The 20,269-nt window shown below is 36.9% G+C and overlaps 1 protein-coding gene across 4 annotated transcripts in view; it reads right to left on the bottom strand.

Moving 5' to 3' along the window:
* Window positions 1-551: 551 nt before the first annotated feature.
* LOC105856368 (uncharacterized) overlaps window positions 552-20,269 on the bottom strand; it is a 93,320-nt gene continuing 73,602 nt past the window's right edge. For all 4 annotated transcript variants that reach the window (XM_075999550.1, XM_075999552.1, XM_012738031.2 and 1 more), the window contains one exon: window positions 552-10,146. In XM_075999550.1, the coding sequence (XP_075855665.1) occupies window positions 8,438-10,146 (1,709 nt within the window). In that variant the 3' untranslated portion in view covers window positions 552-8,437. The remainder of the gene's footprint in view (window positions 10,147-20,269) is intronic.

Here is a 20,269-nt window from a genome sequence, read left to right as displayed (position 1 = left end):
GAGTCAATCAAACAAAACTCAAAAGAGTAATGATAGGAAATGAATGCAGAAGATGACAAAGACATCTTACATATGCATCATTGTCCCTGAAGAAGTGGATCAGAAAAAAAAAGTTAAGCAAAATAAAACTTCCCTGAAATGAATGATTAGAATGGCTCACTATAACCCAGGTAAAATTAATACACAAAGATCAGGACCAAAGTATATGCTTTCATAGATCCTTAACTTCAAGAATAAAAAAAGAATCATACGGCAGAAAGGCACATTATGTACAAGAAAAAGGAGAGCAAGTTTGTCTAAGACTACTTAATAGCATCACTCAGTTTTAGAAAAGCAACATCTATCAAATTCTCAGGAAAAGAAAGTTTAACTGTATTAATCAGGGAAGCATAATCACTATAAGTATTATGGAATAAGGTATTTTTAAATATTGATAAGACCATACAAAATTTATAGGAATAGCTGAAGAAGTAAAGGTATAGAAGGGAGAGTTGGAAGATTAAAGAAGTCACTAAAGCAGCTCTTTTGAGACATTGGCATGAGCGGATAAATCAGAGCTTTCAGGAAAATCTCAGGATCCGGGCACATCTGGGTGCTGAAGTGGGACTGTGAAGGGGAGCTGATAGGGAAGTCTATAAGAAGCCGGGGTCTTTGCGAGCCTGCAGCCAAGCATCTGGTGGTAGGCCTAAGGCCACTGTTGGTCAGCAGGGCTGGGAGATGGAAAGAAGAGCTGGATATAGAGTGGGAGAGAGTGAAGAAAAATTGGAACCTGATGGGTAGCTCTGCATCTGTCCTTCGCTGTATCTAATCTCAAAGACTTTTTTTTTTTTTTTTTTTTTGAGACAGAGTCTCACTCTGTTGCCCAGGCTAGAGTGAGTGCCGTGGCGTCAGCCTAGCTCACAGCAACCTCAAACTCCTGGGCTCAAGCAATCCTCCTGCCTCAGCCTCCCGTGTAGCTGGGACTACAGGCATATGCCACCATGCCTGGCTAATTTTTTCTATATATATCTTAGTTGGCCAAATAATTTCTTTCTATTTATAGTAGAGATGGGGTCTTGCTCTTGCTTAGGCTGGTTTCGAACTCCTGACCTTGAGCAATCCACCCGCCTCAGCCTCCCAGAGAGCTAGGATTACAGGCGTGAGCCACCGTGCCCGGCTCAAAGACTTTTAAAAGTAATGCTTGATCCTTCCCTTTGACCTTCCAAATATCATGTAATTTCTACTTTTGGCCAACTCTCATTTCTCAGTATAACCCAGACATCAACAGAACAATCCAGCCCAATGGCCTGACATTTTTCTATCAGAAAAGTTGCTTTATGGTGAAATAACATTATCTGAATTCAGAAATTCCTTCAGGTTTTCTCTGAATTTAAACTCCTTTAAATTCATTTCCAAAATAGCTTTCATCAAAGTCAATGATGATCTCCTTGTCACAAAATCAAGAACCAGTTTTCTACCCTCATGTGAACTGACCTTCAATTTGGACAAGTCCTCCACTGAAACACTCCTTGGAAACCCTATGTCTTCTGTGAGCCCCTTGCTCACCTGGTATGTTTTGCCCTCTGGCTGCTTCTTCCCATGATCCTATATAGATATTCCTTCTTTGACCCGGTCTTCAAATGTTGGTACCACAAGCTTTGGTCCCACGCCTGCTTTTCCTGTTACCCCATCAATTTTCCTTAGATAGTTGGATGAGACTAAGATGCCACAGATAAACTCTCAAATCCCACCTCTGTCCCAAGCACGGAGAGTTATAGGTGGACCTACTCAGGCTCAGGAAGTGGAGTATGTTTAATATTCATTAAGAACTTCTCTCCATGCATAGTTCCAAATGCTTTACACAAAATGCATTACTTCCTTGTTATGGGTTGAATTATGTCCTCTCCAAAAGATATGTGAAAATCCTAATCCCCAGAACCTCAGAATGTGGCCTGATTTGGAAACAGAGTATTTACAGAGGTAATGAAGTTAAAATGAGGTCATAATGGTAAGCCCTAACCCAACATAACTGGTGTCCTCATAAAAGGGTAAATTTAGAAATAGAGACAAATATGCAGAGGGAACATGATGTGAAGACACACCAGGAGAAAACAGCCATGTGACAGGAGTGATGAGTCTACAAGCCAGGTAGCACCTAAGGCTACCAGAAGCTAGTAGAGAGGCATGCAATAGTTCTTTCCCTAGCACCTTCAGAGGGAGCCTGACTCTGCTGACACCTTAATTTGGACTTCTAGCCTCCAGAACTGTGAGTTGGTAAATTTCTGCTGTTTTAGGCTGCCCAATTTGTGGTACTTTGTTACAGTAGCCCTAGGAAACCAATACACTTCTCAGTCAAATCTATGGCGTAGGTACTCATGTCAACATCTTTTATAGCTAAAAAAAGTTAAGACAGAGTTTAACTAACCCAAAGTCACATAGGTAGGAAATAGTAGAGCCAGGATTGAAACCCTGGCTAACTGGTTCTTGAGCCTATCTACCTAACTACTATGCAAGCTACCTTTTAATATTTTTAACAGCATTGTTCCTAGTGACAAAAGAAGTTGAAAATGGGGTGAATAAATTTTAATAATACAAATACTTTAATAAATTATTGCATATTTACCCCATGAACTATCATGCAACCATTCAAAAGGGATATTGTTGAGTAATACCAAGATGCAGAGATGGTTGCATGCTATGATCCCATTTTTGAAAATCAAAGGAAACAATCCTTATATAGCTTCTAACTGATTTTAAGCATGGTAACAAATATATGTCCATACATGATTATAAGCATAGATTAAAACATGAGAGTGCTCACAGTAATTGATTAGTATTGGTTATCTGTTGGGGAAAAAAGAGTTGGAGGAGGAAATTCATTAAATAATGAATTTATCAGTTAGCTTTTTCTGGGCTTTAAGCCCCCCCAAAAACTTAGTGACTTAAAACAATGAACATTATTCTGTTAGTTGTTTGGAATAGGTGGGATGAATGGCAGAGCTTTCCTAGTCTGGGCCAGTATATTACTAACCTATTACTGCATAAAGAATTATCCTAAAATTTAGCAGCTTAAAATAACAAACATTTAATATCTCACTGTTTCTATGGGTCAGGCATTCTGTAGCTCAGAAGGATGACTCTGGCTGAAGGTCTCTCAAGAGGTTACAGTCAAGCTATCTGGCTGTGGTCTCATCTGAAGGCTAGACTAGAGGAGGATATGCTTCCAAGTTCACCCATATGGGCCTTTCCACAGGGCTGCCTCATGATGTAGCAGCAGTTTTCCCCTAGGGTGAACCATCTGAGAGAGTAAGCAAGCATCCAAAATGGAAGCCACAGTCTTTTTGGTAACCTAATCTTGGGAGTAACATCCTATTACCCCTGCCTCATTCTATTCATTAGAACAAAGTCACTAATTCCAGCCTAAACTCAAGGGAAGGGGATTATATAAGAGTGTGAATACCAGGAGGTAGTGACATTCAGGGTCATTTCAGAAGCTGCCAACCACAGTTCCTTTGACCAAGGTTGGATGGCCAGGATGGCTTCATTCACATGTCTTGTTGAATGTCAGTTGAAAATATGGGTGGTATACAGTGCCTCAACTGGGATGGCTAGTCTCTGCTCCATCACTGCTCCATGTGGTCTCTCATCTTCCAACAGCACAGTTTAGGTTTTCTCACACATGGGGTCAGGATTACAAAGAGAAGCAAGAGTGGGCAAACCTCATTGTGCAAGCATTTGTCAAGCATCTGCTTGTGTCATAGTTGTTAATGTCCCACTGGCCAAAGAAATAGCTAAGTCCAGTTTCAAGGACTGAAGAAACATATTCCACATCTTGATTGGTGTAGTGGCAAAGTCACACTGAAAAGGGGCATATATTCAGATAGTAGGGGCCAATAGAGACTGCCCAGACTTCTCTTCTAGCTTCTTCCTAGGATGTAGACATCTAGAAAGAACACTGCTCCCATCCTTATAACATGTAAAAAGCTACGCAATCTAAAAAAATTAGAACTTTTTTGAACCCATCAAAGAGCTAAGATCACAAAGTAGTCAACTAGCTGAAAATATTAGAGAAGACAAGTGCCTCAAAGGAGACAGGAAGTTATCACTGGGTCATATGTGGCAGAGCAGTAAGGAAGATAGGGCCACTATACAAACAGTAAGCATTCAGCAAGAAGTTTTAATGAATTGCTAAAGACCGAGAATGAGAGACCCCTGAGACCTGTAGACTTAAGAGTAGTTGGCTTTCACCTGCAGGCTTTTCTCCACAGACCTCCACTGAATGCTCACAAGAAACACTGGGGGCAGGGCAGGAGACTGGAGAATGCCTCCCTCCATGACACGTGCCTATAAAGGGGCAGCTACTAATACAAAAATGGCACAAAACCCCAATAGAACACGAATCCCCTATAGAACAAAAGCCTTACGCCACTGGGGGAAGTGCAACACACCCTGTTGCCCTCAGGACACAGGTAGAGATCTGTGACTAGAGAAAAGGAAAGGGGTAAAAAAAGATCTTCCACCCATGATAGAAGGGCAGGAAACCATCCTAGGCCCAGACAATTAAGTCTTCTATCAGAGGATGAGGGGCAGGATCACTGAAAATAACCTCACCCTTAAGACCCACAGATAGGGCCTGACAAAAACTGAGGCTGGCTCAAGACAACCCCTGCCTCTCACTCACCAGGTCAGTAAGAACCAAGCAGTAACAGCAGTTTACTACTAAGGTAGAGGCAAGAGCATGGAGAGACACCCTCCCTGAGATGCAGGCACACAGGAGATGCCTAAAGGTAAGTATGGTTCAGGAACATTGAGAAAAATTCTCTGGGCAAACCAGTAGCTACTCCAAACACAAAATAAGAGCCCAACTCAAGATAACATTAGAGGACCTTGAAGTCTATGGCACACTGAAGGTAACGATGGCAACAAAAAAACTCAAACCCAGCCCACCTATATGGACTCAATCCTCCCATGCTAATAGCCTATCAGAAGGGCAGCTATGTGTATTTTCAGGAATAAATACTGTCCTACATACATCTGACATTCAGCCAAAATCATTAGATGCAAAACAGCAAGAGAAAATGATGCACCATCAAGAGACAAAGCAACCAATAGACTCAGCTTCAGTTGACCTAGTAGTTGGAACTACCAAACAGGTAATTTAACACAACTATGATTAATATGTTAGAGGGTGTTATGCGCTCAATGTCTGTGTCCCTCCAAAATTCATATGTTAAAATCCTAACCCTCAATGTGATGGTATTAGGAGGTAGAGCCTTTGAGAGGTAGTTAGGTCATGGAGGTTGAGCCCTCATGAATGGAATTAGTGCCCTCATAAAGGGGATCCCAGAGAGCTCTTTAGCTCTAGCCATGAGAGAATACAGGAAGTTGGTCCTCTGCAACCTGGAAGAGGGCTCTCACCTGAACCTGACCATACTGGCATCTGATCTCAGACTTCCAGTCTCCAGAACTGTGAGGAATAAATTTCTGTTGTCTGTGGTATTTTTATTATAGCAGCCCAAATTGACTAAGACAAAGGGTAGAGTGGGAAACACAAACAACATGCATGAACAGATGGGGAATTTCAGTAGAAATGTGAAAACCATAAGCGTCAAAGAGAAATATTAAAAATAAAAAATAAAACATAACTGAGATGATGAATGTCTTCAATGGGTTCATCAGTAGACTTGACAGAGCCAGGTTGGGGACAAAAATCAGTGAACTTGAAGATAGATCTATGAAAATTATCCCAACTGAAACACAAAGAGAAATAAAGGCTTAAAAGGGACACACACATGGGGATGAAAAAAATCTGTAGCATTTTTCTATCTAACAATGTGTCCTCTGGTCACAAATTATTCACATTACCACCCCATGCAAAATATGTTCACTCCCATTCCTGGACCTCCATATGCCTCATCCAAAATTGTGGCATCAAGCTCAACTCCAGGATCTCAAATCTTCTGTATCAGGTCCAGATGTGGCTGAGGCTCCTTGAGTATAATTTTTAAGTTTCTTGATCCAGATACCTGTGAGCTAAATGATGGGTTATATGCCCCCCCAACACACACAATATATATATACAATGGTGAGATAGTGACAGGATAATTGCAATAGATACTCCCATTCAAAAAGAGGAGGACCAAGAGACACATATCAGTCACTGCTCCATAGCAATTCTGAAATCCTACATAGCAAATATTATCAGTTCCTCCAGCTCGAGGGGCAGATAATGTTTCTTCATTAGGGCACAGTTCTCCCTAGGAATGGCTCCCCAGTCCATTTTAATATATTATTCTTGGGTCTTTCCTCTGAGACATTCTTCACTTCCCATACGAAATGGCCCATTTTGTAGCTGAATAACTTTCTCAGCTTGCATCCATTCATAGAAATTAGGGAGTGAGTCCAGAAGCCACTTTCTATTTTTAATTGTTTCAGTCCCTTTAAGTCCAACCTGGAGGTAGTTTCACTGGTAAAACTCTATTTAAAACTATCTTTGCTATGAAGCTGGTTTAGATCTACTCCATGCCCCAAATGCCACATCAATAATTCTTTTTAAGATAGGCCTCTCTCCACTTTGAGCAGTGTGTCAGGCTACTGTGAGATAATGTCATGAAGATTTTTAGAAGCCCTTAAGTTTAGCTGAGAGGGTCTCCCAAGCACCAACTTAAATATTTCACACATTGAAATAAATGGTCTTACAGACACACGCATGATTATATCTTTACCCTGAGGCCACTTTTTACCTTGAGAATATCTCTTTTTACCTTGAGAATATTCTCAATTATATTGGCTCAATTACCTTGAGCCAATAGAATACTCTCTAATGGCTAGAGAGACTAAAGATGTAAAACAGTTATTTTCCAACTCAGCAAGTCTTGGCTTTTCTATATTTCTTCTGAATTCTGCTTGCCAATGGAACAGTTATTTCTTTCGTTCATTTCTCTCTTTCTGTACCTTATCATATGCAGCTAAAAGAAGCAAATTGATATTTCTTATATTCTGCTGCAAATTTCCTTAGCCAGATTCACACATCCATTTGGTCCATTCTCTATCTTCTCACAAAGCATGGTGATTGCTTTGCTGTTTTTCCTACTAAATAATATGGGGTGCCATCTTTCTAGCCTTTGTTAACAGTTTTCCTCAATGTTTTTCCAGTTTCTACTTGCTGCCACAGCCCAAAACTAATGCCATGTGTCTTATGTCTTGGTCCAATAACACCTCCCCCAAATATACACTTTCAAGTATCACTTAGTATTTGCTGTGCAACAAACTACCCCCAAATTTAAGTTGCTTAAAATTATAATAATTTTATTTATCTCAATTCTGTAAGTTGGCTGGAATACCTGATATGGATCTTATGGGATGGGCTGGGGCTAGAGATCTAGGAAGGCCTCACTTTCATGTCTAACAGTTGGCATGTCTAACAGGGGCCATAGAGGGCTGAATTGCCTCTGCTCTAGATGATTTCTCATCCCCTAGTAGGGTAATCTTAGCTTCTTCACATGAAGGTCTCAGAATTCCAGAGAGCAGCAAGAGAGAGCAAGCCTCAAGGCAAGCTTTTCACACTTCTCAAGCTTTTTCTTGGATCCCTTTGCTAATGTCCATTGGCCAAAGCAAGTCACATGGCCAAGTTCAAAGTCAAGTAGAGAAAGAGATGCTACTTCTTAACAAGAGAAACAACAAAGCAACATTGCAAAGAGGCATGCATAAAAGAATGGGAGGAATCTGTGGCTATTTTGCATTGTACCACAATGAAAGAAAATAAGAACACTAGGTCATGGAAATCAGCATAAATGATAGGATATTTATGTATTTATGTAAAATTATATCTGAAGCTGTATGTATATATAAAACCAAAGTGACTTTTAAATTGTGGATTCATTTGATAGAAATATTCAGTAAGAAACATATCTGACAGACACAATTATTCTAAATTTGAAAAAGAATTTCAATTAAATTATTCCTCCTGTTATGCAATGTGTTCTGCCACAAATACCCCACAGAACTGAGAGTAGGTCTACACATCAATTCAATTATTTTGTTGTTCTACCTTTCATTTTGTTGTCACTTTGCATTGCTCAATATAATATAATAAACATGACTATCATTTACATAATTTTGCACACTCCTTCCTATAAAGAATTTGGTAATGATCTGCCTTATAATGCTTTCTATAGGAAGGCTTTTCCTAACACATCAAATTGGTAGCATTTTCCCCAGTATGACTTCTATTATATTTTGTGAGGCTGTGCAAATATGGAAATTCTCCCTCCTTCAATGCATTCCTAGAGGGTCTCTTCAGAATCATTTTTTTCTCATCTCAGGTGAGATAGCCTGATGAATGCTTTTCGTTATACAACATATTCATATAGTATCTGTTTTGGATGAATTTTCTGACATACACTTAAACCTGATTTCTATGATAAGGCTCTCTCGTTTTCAAGAATCAGGGTTACTTTCATGTATGAATATTGCGATGCATGCTGAGAACTGATTTCTGGGTGAAGCCCTTTCCACAGTCACTGCATTTATAGGGTTTATCTCCAGTATGAATTGTCTGGTGTTTATTGAAATTTGACCTGTCAGTAAAGGCTTTGCCACATTCTGCACATATATATGGCTTCTCCCCTGTGTGAATTCGCTGATGTACTTTGAGATGTGGTTTCTTGGAGAAGGATTTCTCACAGTCAGGACATTTATAAGGCTTCTCTGTAGTGTGAATTCTCTGATGTGTAATTAACTCTGACTTCTGGATGAAGGCCCTCCCACAATCAGCACAAACGTAGGGTTTCTCTCCAGTATGAATGGTCTGGTGTTTATTGAAATTTGATCTGTCAGTGAAGGCCTTCCCACATTCAGCACATATATAAGACTTTTCTCCAGTATGAGACTTCTGGTGAGTATTGAGATTTGACCTGTTGGTGAAGGCCTTCCCACATTCAGTGCATATATAGGGTTTCTCTCCTGTGTGAATTCGCTTATGCATCTGGAGTTGTGACTTAGAAGGGAAAGATTTTCCACAGTCACTGCATTCATAAGGCTTCTCTCCAGTATGAATTCTTTGATGTGCAATCAAGTGTGCCTTCTGGATGAAGGCCTGCCCACATTCAGTACATATATAGGATCTCTCTCCTGTATGAATTCTCTGATGCATCCTGAGCGTTGATTTTTGGGTGAAGGCTTTTCCACACTCACTGCACTTGTGATGTTTCTCTCCAGTATGAATTTTCTGATGTATACTGAGGGCTGAGTTCATAGAGAAGCCTTTCCCACATTCACTGCATTCATAGAGTTTTTTTCCAGTATGAGTTGTCTGATGCCTGAGTAGAGATGAGACCTGGAAAAATGATTTTCCACATACATTGCATTTATAGGGTTTTTCTCTAGTATGAGTTTGCTCATGCACAATTAATTCTGAATTCTGTATGAAGGCCTTCCCACATTGAGTACATATATATAGTTTTTCATCCCTATGAATTCTCAGATATATACTGAGTAGTGGTTTCTGTGTAAAAACATTTACACATTTGCTAAGTTCATGAGCTTTTTCCACAGCATGAATTCTCTGAGGTGCAAAGAGGTGTGACTTCTGAGTAAAGATCTTCCCTAATTCAGTATATGTGTTTGCTTTTTCCCCAACAGGAAATTTCAGATGTTGACTGAGTGAGTGTTTGAAGCTGAGGGCTTTTCCACATTGATTACGTCCACAGAACTTCACTCCCATATGTGTGTTTTCATGGTTAGAATAAGAAGAGCACTGGGTGAAAACTTGACCATGTTCAATAGTTTTATCAAAGTTCTTTGTTGCGTTGTTTTTATTATGAATGTGTAAATCCAAATTATGCTTAAAACACTTCCCAAATGAGCCACGTTTAAGGGGTCTTTTCTGTGAAAGAATGAGTTTTGGGCTTGGATGAACAAATTTTCCAATGTCTTTCTGTTCATAATCCCATTCTGTATTCAATATTTTCTTATTGATAAAAGAACCATGGCTCAAAGCTTTGTTTTGTTTTTCCTGGCATCTCTTTATCTGTTCATCATTTTGCCACAGTTCTTCTAAAATGGAGTAAAATGAATCATCTCTTGCATCATCACCCTCTATTTCACTATGAAATGTAGCTTTTCCAGAAATTCTTTTGTGTGAGGTCTTAATTCCAAACTTCCCATCTAAAAGGAGAAAGAAAAGGTAAACTTGTCACAAAGAATAGATAGCAGAAGATTAAAAGGTACACATAAGTTAATCCAAATTGAATACATGGAAATCAGTAAATCTAACGGTGATAATGATGTCAGTGATGACAGGAAATGCATATATATCATTTATTATATGCCAACCTCTTACATTACACAATATTCCAGGCACTGTTCCAAGAAACACATACAGTCATGCATCACTTAAGGACAGAGATATGTTCTGAGAAAGGAGTTGTCCGTTGATTTTGTCATCATGCAAACATCATAGAGTGTGCTACACACCTACTACACACCTAGGCTATATGGTGTAGCCTATTGCTCCTAGGCTATAGTAACAACATGTACTGAATACTGTAGGCAATTAGAACACAATGGTAGGTATTTGTGCATATAAACATAGAAAAGGTAATGCATTGCACTATGATGATACAACAGCTACAATGTCACTAGACGACAGAAAATTTTCAGCTCCATTATAATCTTATGGGATCACCACCATATATGTAGTCCATCATTGACCAAAACATCATTATGCAGTACATGACTGTACATATGAACTTATTTAATCCTTTCAAAACCCCTACGAGGTATCTACTATTATCTACCTTTTGTAGAAGAGGAAAGTGAAGCTCATAATGGTTATATAATTTGCCTTAAAACATGATTATTAAGTGTTGGAGGTTGGAGTTCAATGTAAGCAGTCTAGCTCTATTTTGGTGAGAATCTTGGCTATCAAGTGAGTGGAGAGAAGACTAATAAGACAAGGATTTTCAGGGGAAATAACTAGAGAGCCTAGGCTTGAAAACGGTGACTCAGAGTTTAAGTCCTCATTAGCTTTCAATTCTAAATCTTTACTCATCTCACTGCTTCATCTTGCTTATTAGAAAAAATACTACATTAATGTGACAAAAACAATTTATTCACGTCTATTTCAAAAATATGGTGGTCATAGCCATCCTCACCTATAAAAACAATAAATAGATGTCTATACTCCAACTCTCCATCCAGGTGTAACTGTTCTCTTGGACCTACATAATATACAGCGAACAAGAAGTATAAAATAGGAGAGAGGACAAGCCATCTATGGTACAGCCTGAAAGCTGTCCACTAGAATCTGTTTCTTTGTTCTTTTGCATTAACACAGTAGCACTCAGGCATATGGCTGCTTGGTCACATAACATTTCTCAGCCTCCCTTGTAAATTGGTGTGGCCATGTGATAATGTTCTCATCAATAGAATGTAAGAGAAAACGATGGTGCTACTTTCAACCGAAAGTGTTGAGACAATAGGCATGTTTTCTCCACATCCGCTGCTACCTTCATGGCTGCTAAAACCTGGACTTGGTAGAAACACAGATTCAAACATATAGATGCTACAAAAAACCTAAGAGATGGTGGAGTAATGTGCTGGAAGAAGCCTGAATTCCTGAACAAACATAAACAATGAGATTTTCTATAAGAGAGAAATAAAATTCTTTAGTATTTTAGTCACTGTACCTTATAAGCTCTTTATTACTGCCAATTAGCATTAACATAATTCATATACTATTGTTGTCTAGAGTGGGTATCACAGATGTTTCCATTCCTAATATAGTGCATGAGACATATTAGATTATTGGTAAATAATTTTTAAATGAAAAAATTATACCACTGACTTATTCAGTAAGAGATTTTAGATATTGAGAATGTTCTGAGTCAGCAAATCCAGTTTTCCACATGGTCAGTTTGATACTGTACTCCAGACACATGTCCCATCCAAAATCTCATCTTCCTAGTCTTAAATTACATTTTTATTCTCACATACTTGGCTTTAATTTATTCTGGAGATATTGAGCACTGGATTCCTAGGCATGATTTTAGAAGCAATTCTGTTTTTCACTTTATTTAATCTATAAATCCCTTGCTGTACCAGACAATATTTATTAGATCACTAGTACCAATGTTCACTGTAGAAAATTTGCTCTTGCAATAACACCTCTCCTGAGCCCACAGATTCTATGAACAGTATATAAATGAAGAGTCATAGTCTAGAAAAAAAGAGTGGCTCATACAAGCTTACGTTCTGCTTGTTGCTCCCAAAAAATGCCTCAAAAAATAATCCATTTATTCTCAAATCAAAGGATGTGTTCATGTCCTCTCTCCCCACTAAGCCTACTTAGCATATTACTTTATGCCACTTGAAAAGGTATGTGTGTGCTTCATGAAGCAGTTTAAGACTCTTTTACTTTGAAAATTAAGCTGATCATATTGCTAGTAAGATTTTTTTTCTGAACTTCAAAAGCAGACACACTCTATGCTATTCATTTTGCTAATCATTGTAATAGATTTCTATTATAATAGAAACACAATGAACAGAGGATAAATGTTTTAATATTTGATGCCATTGTCATTATTTTCTAATAAAAATTTAGGCCTGTTCAATTCCTCTCAGTAGAGGAATTGAAATCCTTCTGAAACAGAGTGAAATGCTCTTCTATTCTTATCCTCCACAAATTCAGTAAATTAATATTGATATTTTCTTCATGATAAACATTTGAATAATAAAAATAAGCTACAAGCTCTTATTTTCAGAGACTTTCAGAAATTACTAGAGGCAAAGAATCTGGGACATGGGGAAACAGAAATGGGGAAGAGCAATAAATTTGGAGTAGGTAAGGGCCATTTCATAGAATAGATAAGAGCCTGAACATAAAAGGAAAATGCCTATTACCTGATAGGCAGAGCACAAAATAATAAAAAACCTAGATGCACAGATACACTTTATATACAGTAAGCATTAAAGACAAAGTGAACAATTTTAGAAAAGGATGAATTAAGGAAACTGTACAGATATAATTTAAAACTGGGAATAATAGCCATCTTGTAGATGGTACCGAGAGAAGAGTTATTGGTCATATGCTATATATTAAATAATATGGAGTAACTGTACACTTACTTCATAAAGCTAATGACAAAGATAGATGCAATGTCTTAGGTAATGAAATATGCCAATAGCAATTAAGATCAACTAGAAACAAGAATGAAATTTGCAGCTCCCATTAAGAACAGAATAATCCAAGCATAAAAATGTATACATCTGTTTTGGGGTGGTGCTACTAGGAATTAAGATGGGAGACTATCTAAATAGAATTTTTTACAAATAGGAATTTCAGAGTAATCAGTAAGAGAAGATAACTAAGAGAGAAGAAACAAGAAACAGCAGAATCTGACAAAATTTGGAATGTGAGGATTCCTGATTTGGGCAATGATGATGCCAATTCCTCCCATATTGAGGATGAGTAAAAGAGAATATTCCATGAGAATCATCCAGTAGGAGATAAATGAGCATAATTATAATATAGAAACTAGTAGTGTCAATATGAAAGTCATCAGAATATAAATAAAAAGCTTAAGTACTCCAAATGGAGGACTCCTTTGAGTTAATTAGGAACAAATATAGGAATAAATATCTACAAGACAGTAAACAACGCCCCTAACTAGTGCATCTCAGTGGGGAAAAAGCCTCTCTGGAAAAGAAAATGAGAAAATTATGTGCAAATCAAGAAGAAAGAGAGATAAGTGTATGGTTAGAAAGGATAAAATAATGGGAATAAGCAATTCACAGAAGGGGAAATCCAAATGCATAACATGTATTAGAAAAGGAGGGAAAACAATACAATACCACTTTACATCCATTAGATTGCCCACAAAATAAGAAATTTGGACAATGCTGAGTATTGGCATAGATGTAGTGAAACAGGCACAGTTGTGTACTGCACATATACCACAATGATCAAGCAATACCATTCCTATATAAACATCCTGAGAAATAATCTCACAGGCTCATCAGGTGATATATATGAATTCTTTGATTTTTATTGAGACATAATTTATAGATAGCACAGGTCTTAACTGTAAAGCTCAACTCAAAAATTCATATGTATACACCCATGTAACCACAACTCAGATGAAAATATAAAACATTTTAATTATCTCACAAAGTTCGCTGGTGGCCCTTCCCAGTCAATAACTGACTCTCAGAGGTAATCAACATTCTGACCATAGATCACCAATCATTTATCACCAATATTATCACAATCATAGACTAGTTTTACTTATCTTCAATTGAACTTTGTATAAATTGAACCATACAGCATATGCCCATTTGCATGTCTGGTTTCTTTTGCTCAAATTTTTTTGAGATTCACCCAAGTTCTCATGTGTATCAGTAGTTCATTATTTTCATTGTTGTATAGTATCACATTATAAGAATATAGCATAATGTTCATCAATTCTGTTGATGGACATTTTAGCTGTTAAAAATTTTTGGCAATTAGGCTAAAGTTGGCATGAACATTTTTGTACATTTCTTTTAGTCGACATATGCATTCATTTCTCTTAAATATATACCTAAGAGTGGCTATTACTGGGTCACAGAATCAGCATACATTTAGTGTTAGTAGGCATTGCCTGTCTTCCAAAGTGGTTGAAAGAATTTATACACCTACCATAAATGAATGGGAATTCCAGCTGCTCTAAATAATCAACACTTGACACTTGTCAGTCTTTTAAATTTTAGCCCTTCTTTTGTATGTATGTATATATGTGTGTAGGGTTTCTTCATTGTGGTTTTAATTTACATTTCCCTGATGAGTAATGATGTTTAGCACCTTTTTATGTACATAATGCCCTTTTGGATACTTCTTTTTTGAAGTGCATGTTGTGTCTTTTACCCATTTTTTCCTATTGATTTGTAAGAGCTCTTTATATATTCTGAATATAAAGTCATTTGTCAAATTTATGTATTGAACATATCTTCTCCCGGTTTGTGGCTTGCCTATTCACTTTCTTAGTGATATCTTTGGAAGAAGAATAATTCTTTACTCCACACTTGATCTTAGCCAAAAGGCTGAGAAGCGATAATTCTTTATTCTAATACAGTTCAATTTACTATCGAATTAGATGTGAAATGTCCTCCTTTCTTTTCTTCAAAAGAACTTGAATAATATTGATATTATTTATTCTCTAAATGTCTGGAGGAATTCACCAGTAAAGCCATGTGGGTTGGGAGCATTTGTAGAAATGTTTTAAGTTATAGATTAAAAAAAGCTACTAAGATTTTCTTTTCTTTCTTTCTTTTTTTTTTTACTGTGACATTTCTTATAATTTCTGTTTTTCTAGAACTGTCCATTTCATCTCAGTCAACAAATTTTGGGAGATAAAGTTTTTCATAATATCTTCTTAATATTCTTTTAATGCCTGTAAGATTTGTAATGATGTTGTTCTGAAGGCTCCCACAAAATAAGAAAAAAAGAAAAAAAAAAGATTTGTAATGATGTTTCATTTTTCATTCATGGCATTGATAATCTGTGTTTTCTCCTTCTTTTCCTTGATTAGTCTTGCTAGATTTATCAACTGTAATAATATTTCAAAGAAGCAACTCTTGGCTTTGTTAGTTTTTACCATTGTATGTCCTGAGTTGCAAACTTAGATGGTCAATTTTTTTTTTTTTTTTGAGACAGAGTCTCACTCTGTTGCCCAGGCTAGAGTGAGTGCCGTGGCATCAGCCTAGCTCACAGCAACCTCAAACTCCTGGGCTCAAGCAATCCTGCTGCCTCAGCCTCCCGAGTAGCTGGGACTACAGGCATACGCCACCAAGCCCGGCTGATTTTTTTCTGTATATATTAGTTGGCCAATTAATTTCTTTCTATTTATAGTAGAGACGGGGTCTCGCTCTTGCTCAGGTTGGTTTCAAACTCCAGACCTCGAGCAATCCACCCGCTTTGGCCTCCCAGAGTGCTAGGATTACAGGCGTGAGCCACTGCGCCCGGCCAGATGGTCAATTTTTAATCTTTCTAATATTCTAGTAGATATATGTAAAACAAGAAAATTTTACCTTAGTGCTTCAGTTTCATCCCGGAAGTTCTGATGTGTCATATTTTCACTATCACTCCACTAAAAATATATTCTAATTCCATTATGGTTTCTGCTTTGACTTATGGGCTATTTGCATGTATTAATATGTTGCTTACCTTCCAAACATTTATTTTCTAGTTGCCTTTCTGTTCAGAGTTTTAATTTAACAGTGGTTAGAGAACATACAGTGTATGACCTCAATTCTTTTAAATTTGTTGCAAAATTGGCGTTATGTCCCAAAATAGTCTATTTTGGTGCCATGTGCACTTGAAAAAAATGTGCACTCTATAGTTGTTGGATATATATGTCAATTAGGTCATTTGGTCATGTTCAAATCTTCTATCTCTTCACCGATTCTTTTGTCTGCTTATTTTATCAGTTACATAAGTTGGAATGTTAAAATCTCCAATTATGGGCCGGGCGAGATGGCTCATGCCTGTAATCCTAGCTCTCTGGGAGGCTGAGGCGGGCGGATTGCCCGAGGTCAGGAGTTCGAAACCAGCCTGAGCAAGAGTGAGACCCCATCTCTACTATAAATAGAAAGAAATTAATTGGCCAACTAATATATACAAAAAATTAGCCGGGCATGGTGGCGAATGCCTGTAGTCCCAGCTACTTGGGAGGCTGAGGCAGGAGGATTGCTTGAGCCAGGAGTTTGAGGTTGCTGTGAGCTAGGCTGACGCCACGGCACTCACTCTAGCCTGGGCAAAAAAGCGAGACTCTGTCTCAAAAAAAAAAAGAAAATCTCCAATTATGACTGTACATTTTGTCTATTTTTCCTTTTAGTGCTGTCAATGTTTATATATAATATTTGGAGGACATGTTATTAAGTAAATACAAATTTAGATTTCTTATATATTCCTGTTAAATTAAAATTTTATCAACTTCAGAGAAAGAGGGCGATTTGGAGATTTTAACATCCCAACTTATGTAACTGATAAAACAAGCAGACAAAAGAATCAGTGAAGAGGTAGAAGATTTGAACATGACCAAATGACCTAATTGACATATATCCAACAAATGTAGAGTGCATATTGATGAAGATACAACAGACATTAAAACAATACAGGAATACTATGAAACAACTTTATGCCAAAAAATTTGACAACTTAGATGATATTCACAAACTCCTTGAAAGAACAAATTATTAAAATAAGAAATAGAAAATCTATCCCTATATTAACAAAACTAAATTTGAAATTAAAGACAGTCCCACAAAGAAAACTTCAGATGACTCACATGAGTTAACCAGTGAATTTTATAAATATCACAAATTTAAGGGGAAAATTATAAAATTTAAAGCAGTCTTATAAAAACACAAAAAAGAAGAGTGAATGTTGGAAACTTCTAGAAAATATGGCAATTTCACACAAAGTCCTTCAGAAAACAGAGCAGGCATGAAATTTCCCAACTCATTTTATGAGGCTAGCATTAACATGATACCAAAATAAAAAATATTATAAGGGAACCCCCTAAAACTAAAAACCATTATCTCTCATAAATATGGACATAAGATCCTTACCAAATTGAATCAAGAAATAAATAAAAAAGAGAATACACCATGATCAAGTAACGTTTATCCCAGGAATGCAAGGTCAGTTTAACATCTAAAAATCAATGAAGTTCCCACGTTAGCAGAACAAAATGCTCATTTCAATAAATGAAGATAAAGTGTTTGGAAAATTCAACATCCACTCATGTTTAAGATTCTCATCAGCTGGGGGCAGTAGCTCACGCCTGTAATCCTAGCACTCTGGGAGGTTCAGGGGGGTGGATCATTTGAGCTCAGGAGTTCGAGACCAGCCTGAGCAAGAGTGAGACCTCCCTCTCTACTAAAAAATAGAAATAAATTAGCTGGCCAACTAAAAATATATAGAAAAAATTAGCCTGTAGTCCCAGCTACTCAGGAGGCTGAGGTAGGAGGATCGCTTGAGCCCAGGAGTTTTAGGTTGCTGTGAGCTAGGCTGATGCCACAGCACTCTAGCCCAGGCAACAGAGTAAGACTCTGTCTTAAAAAAAAAAAAAAGATTCTCATCAAACTAGCAACAGAAAGAAATTGCCATAAATTAATAAAGGGCATCTAAGAAAAAGCATAGCTAATACACCTAATGGTGAAAGACTGAAAGGTTTTGCCTTCAGATTGAGAACAAGATAAAATAAAAATAAATAGCATGTATACTAAAAAGGAAATGATAGACATAATAATATATGCAGAAAATTTTAAGGTATTTCTTAGTGATATCTTTGGAAGAAGAATAATTCTTTATTCCACACTTGATCTTAGCCAAAAGGCTGAGAAGGGCATCTAATTTTAAGGTATTTAAAGAATACCTTTAATACACTAGAATTAATAAGCAAATTTAGCAAAGTCTAAGAATACAAGGTCAATGTGCAAGAATCAACTGTAAGAGTTCTATTATGTAAGCTCCTAAAAAAGATCCTTCTACAGACAGTAAATATAATACCTAGAAAAATAAAACAGAATAAAACAAAAACAAGACAAAACAAAAGCAGGCAGAATTTGGAGGGGAGTCAAAAGTTTAGCATGTAGTTTAGTCCCCTCTTTTCTCAGGTTTCTGCTGAGAGTGGCTGCACTCCTAGCAGCAGTATAGAGCAACTAACATTCCCATAAAAGCTTGTCATCCTTTTGCCAGAGGAATCCGGACACAAAGGCTGGGGCACTCAGGGCCACTAGAGATTAAGGGGGTAACACCAAAACAAAGAACCAAAGAAATCAAACCCCCAATTCTACGCTACACTCTGCTTACATCACTGGCTGACTCTTCAATGCTGCATGAGTGGGCAAACTGAAAGCAGTCTGAACTGAGGTCTGAGTTGCTACCCATCTTAGGCGAGACAGCATTTCCAGTTTGAGTCTAACCTAGTAGATTGCCTGCTATGGCAAAAAAAAAAACAAACACTGACACTCTTCAGAACAATATAACAGAATACGGTATTACTATAACATAACATTGGTAATGTTCAGGACACAATCAAAATTATTCAATATATGATGGACCAGAAAAATGTTCTTTTGATCACTCTCCAGTGGCTTCAAGTGGGTAGTTTATAAAACATATTTTCCAAGGTTAACAATTTTTATCTGCCAGATGAGTTGGTCCAATAGAAACAATTCAGAAATATTAGAACTTTAGTTAATTTTTGTATATGATACAGTATGGGTCAAATTATCAATTTTTCCCCAATACTGACATTCATTTGTTCCAGCACAATTTGTCAAAAAGACTTTCATTTCTCCCTTTGAATTGCATTGGCACCTTTGTCAAAAATCTTTAATACCCCTAGAGAAACCATATGCTGAAATCACACAGAGTATGTTCTCAGACCACAACAGGATTAAATTAGACAACATAGAGGAAGTGGTCAAATTTCTTGAAAAATACACTTACTATAACTAGCCAAAGATGAAACCATAAATATGAATAGCCCTAGGTTTATTTAAAAAATTAAATTTGTTATTAAAACTTTATCATCAAGAAAACTCCAGGCCCTTCTCCATCCCACCATTTAAATGAAAAATAAAAAAATAAAGTAAAAAGAGAATAAAAAAATTTTTAAGTAAGAATAAATTTTTTAATTCTTTAAAAAAAAATAAAAAGAAAACTCCAGGCCCAGATGGTTTTCCTGGTAAATTCCATGAAATATTAAAAGAAGAAATAACAATCTTACACAAACTATTTCAGAAAATAGAGGAGGAAACACCTCAAAACTCATTTTATGTGGCCAGGATAACCGTAATATGAAAACATAACAGGGGGTGGGGGGCATGAGCAATATACCTAACCTTAACATTTGTACCCCCATAATACGCTGAAATAAAAAGAAAACATAACAAAGACACTACAAAAAAAGGTCTATGAACCAAAATCATTCATGAAAAATGCAAATACTATCAAACAAAATACCAACAAAAAGAATCCAACAATATAAAACAAGGACAATACATCATAATCAACTAGTATTTATCTCAGAAATGCAATGTTTAATTCAACATTTAAAACTCAATAAATAAATTCGCCATAGTAACAGAACAAAAGGAAAAAAACTCATATAATCACTGTAACTGATGTGGAGAAGGCATTTGACAAAATTCAACACTCAACTATGATTAAAAAACCCTCTGCAACAAGCTATGATTATAAAGGGACTTATATTAATATAATCTGATAAAGGGCAGCTAC

Source organism: Microcebus murinus, chromosome X (assembly GCF_040939455.1).
Source record: "Microcebus murinus isolate Inina chromosome X, M.murinus_Inina_mat1.0, whole genome shotgun sequence".
Classification (NCBI taxonomy): Eukaryota; Metazoa; Chordata; class Mammalia; order Primates; family Cheirogaleidae; genus Microcebus; species Microcebus murinus.
This window is presented reverse-complemented; position numbering and strand designations above follow the sequence as displayed.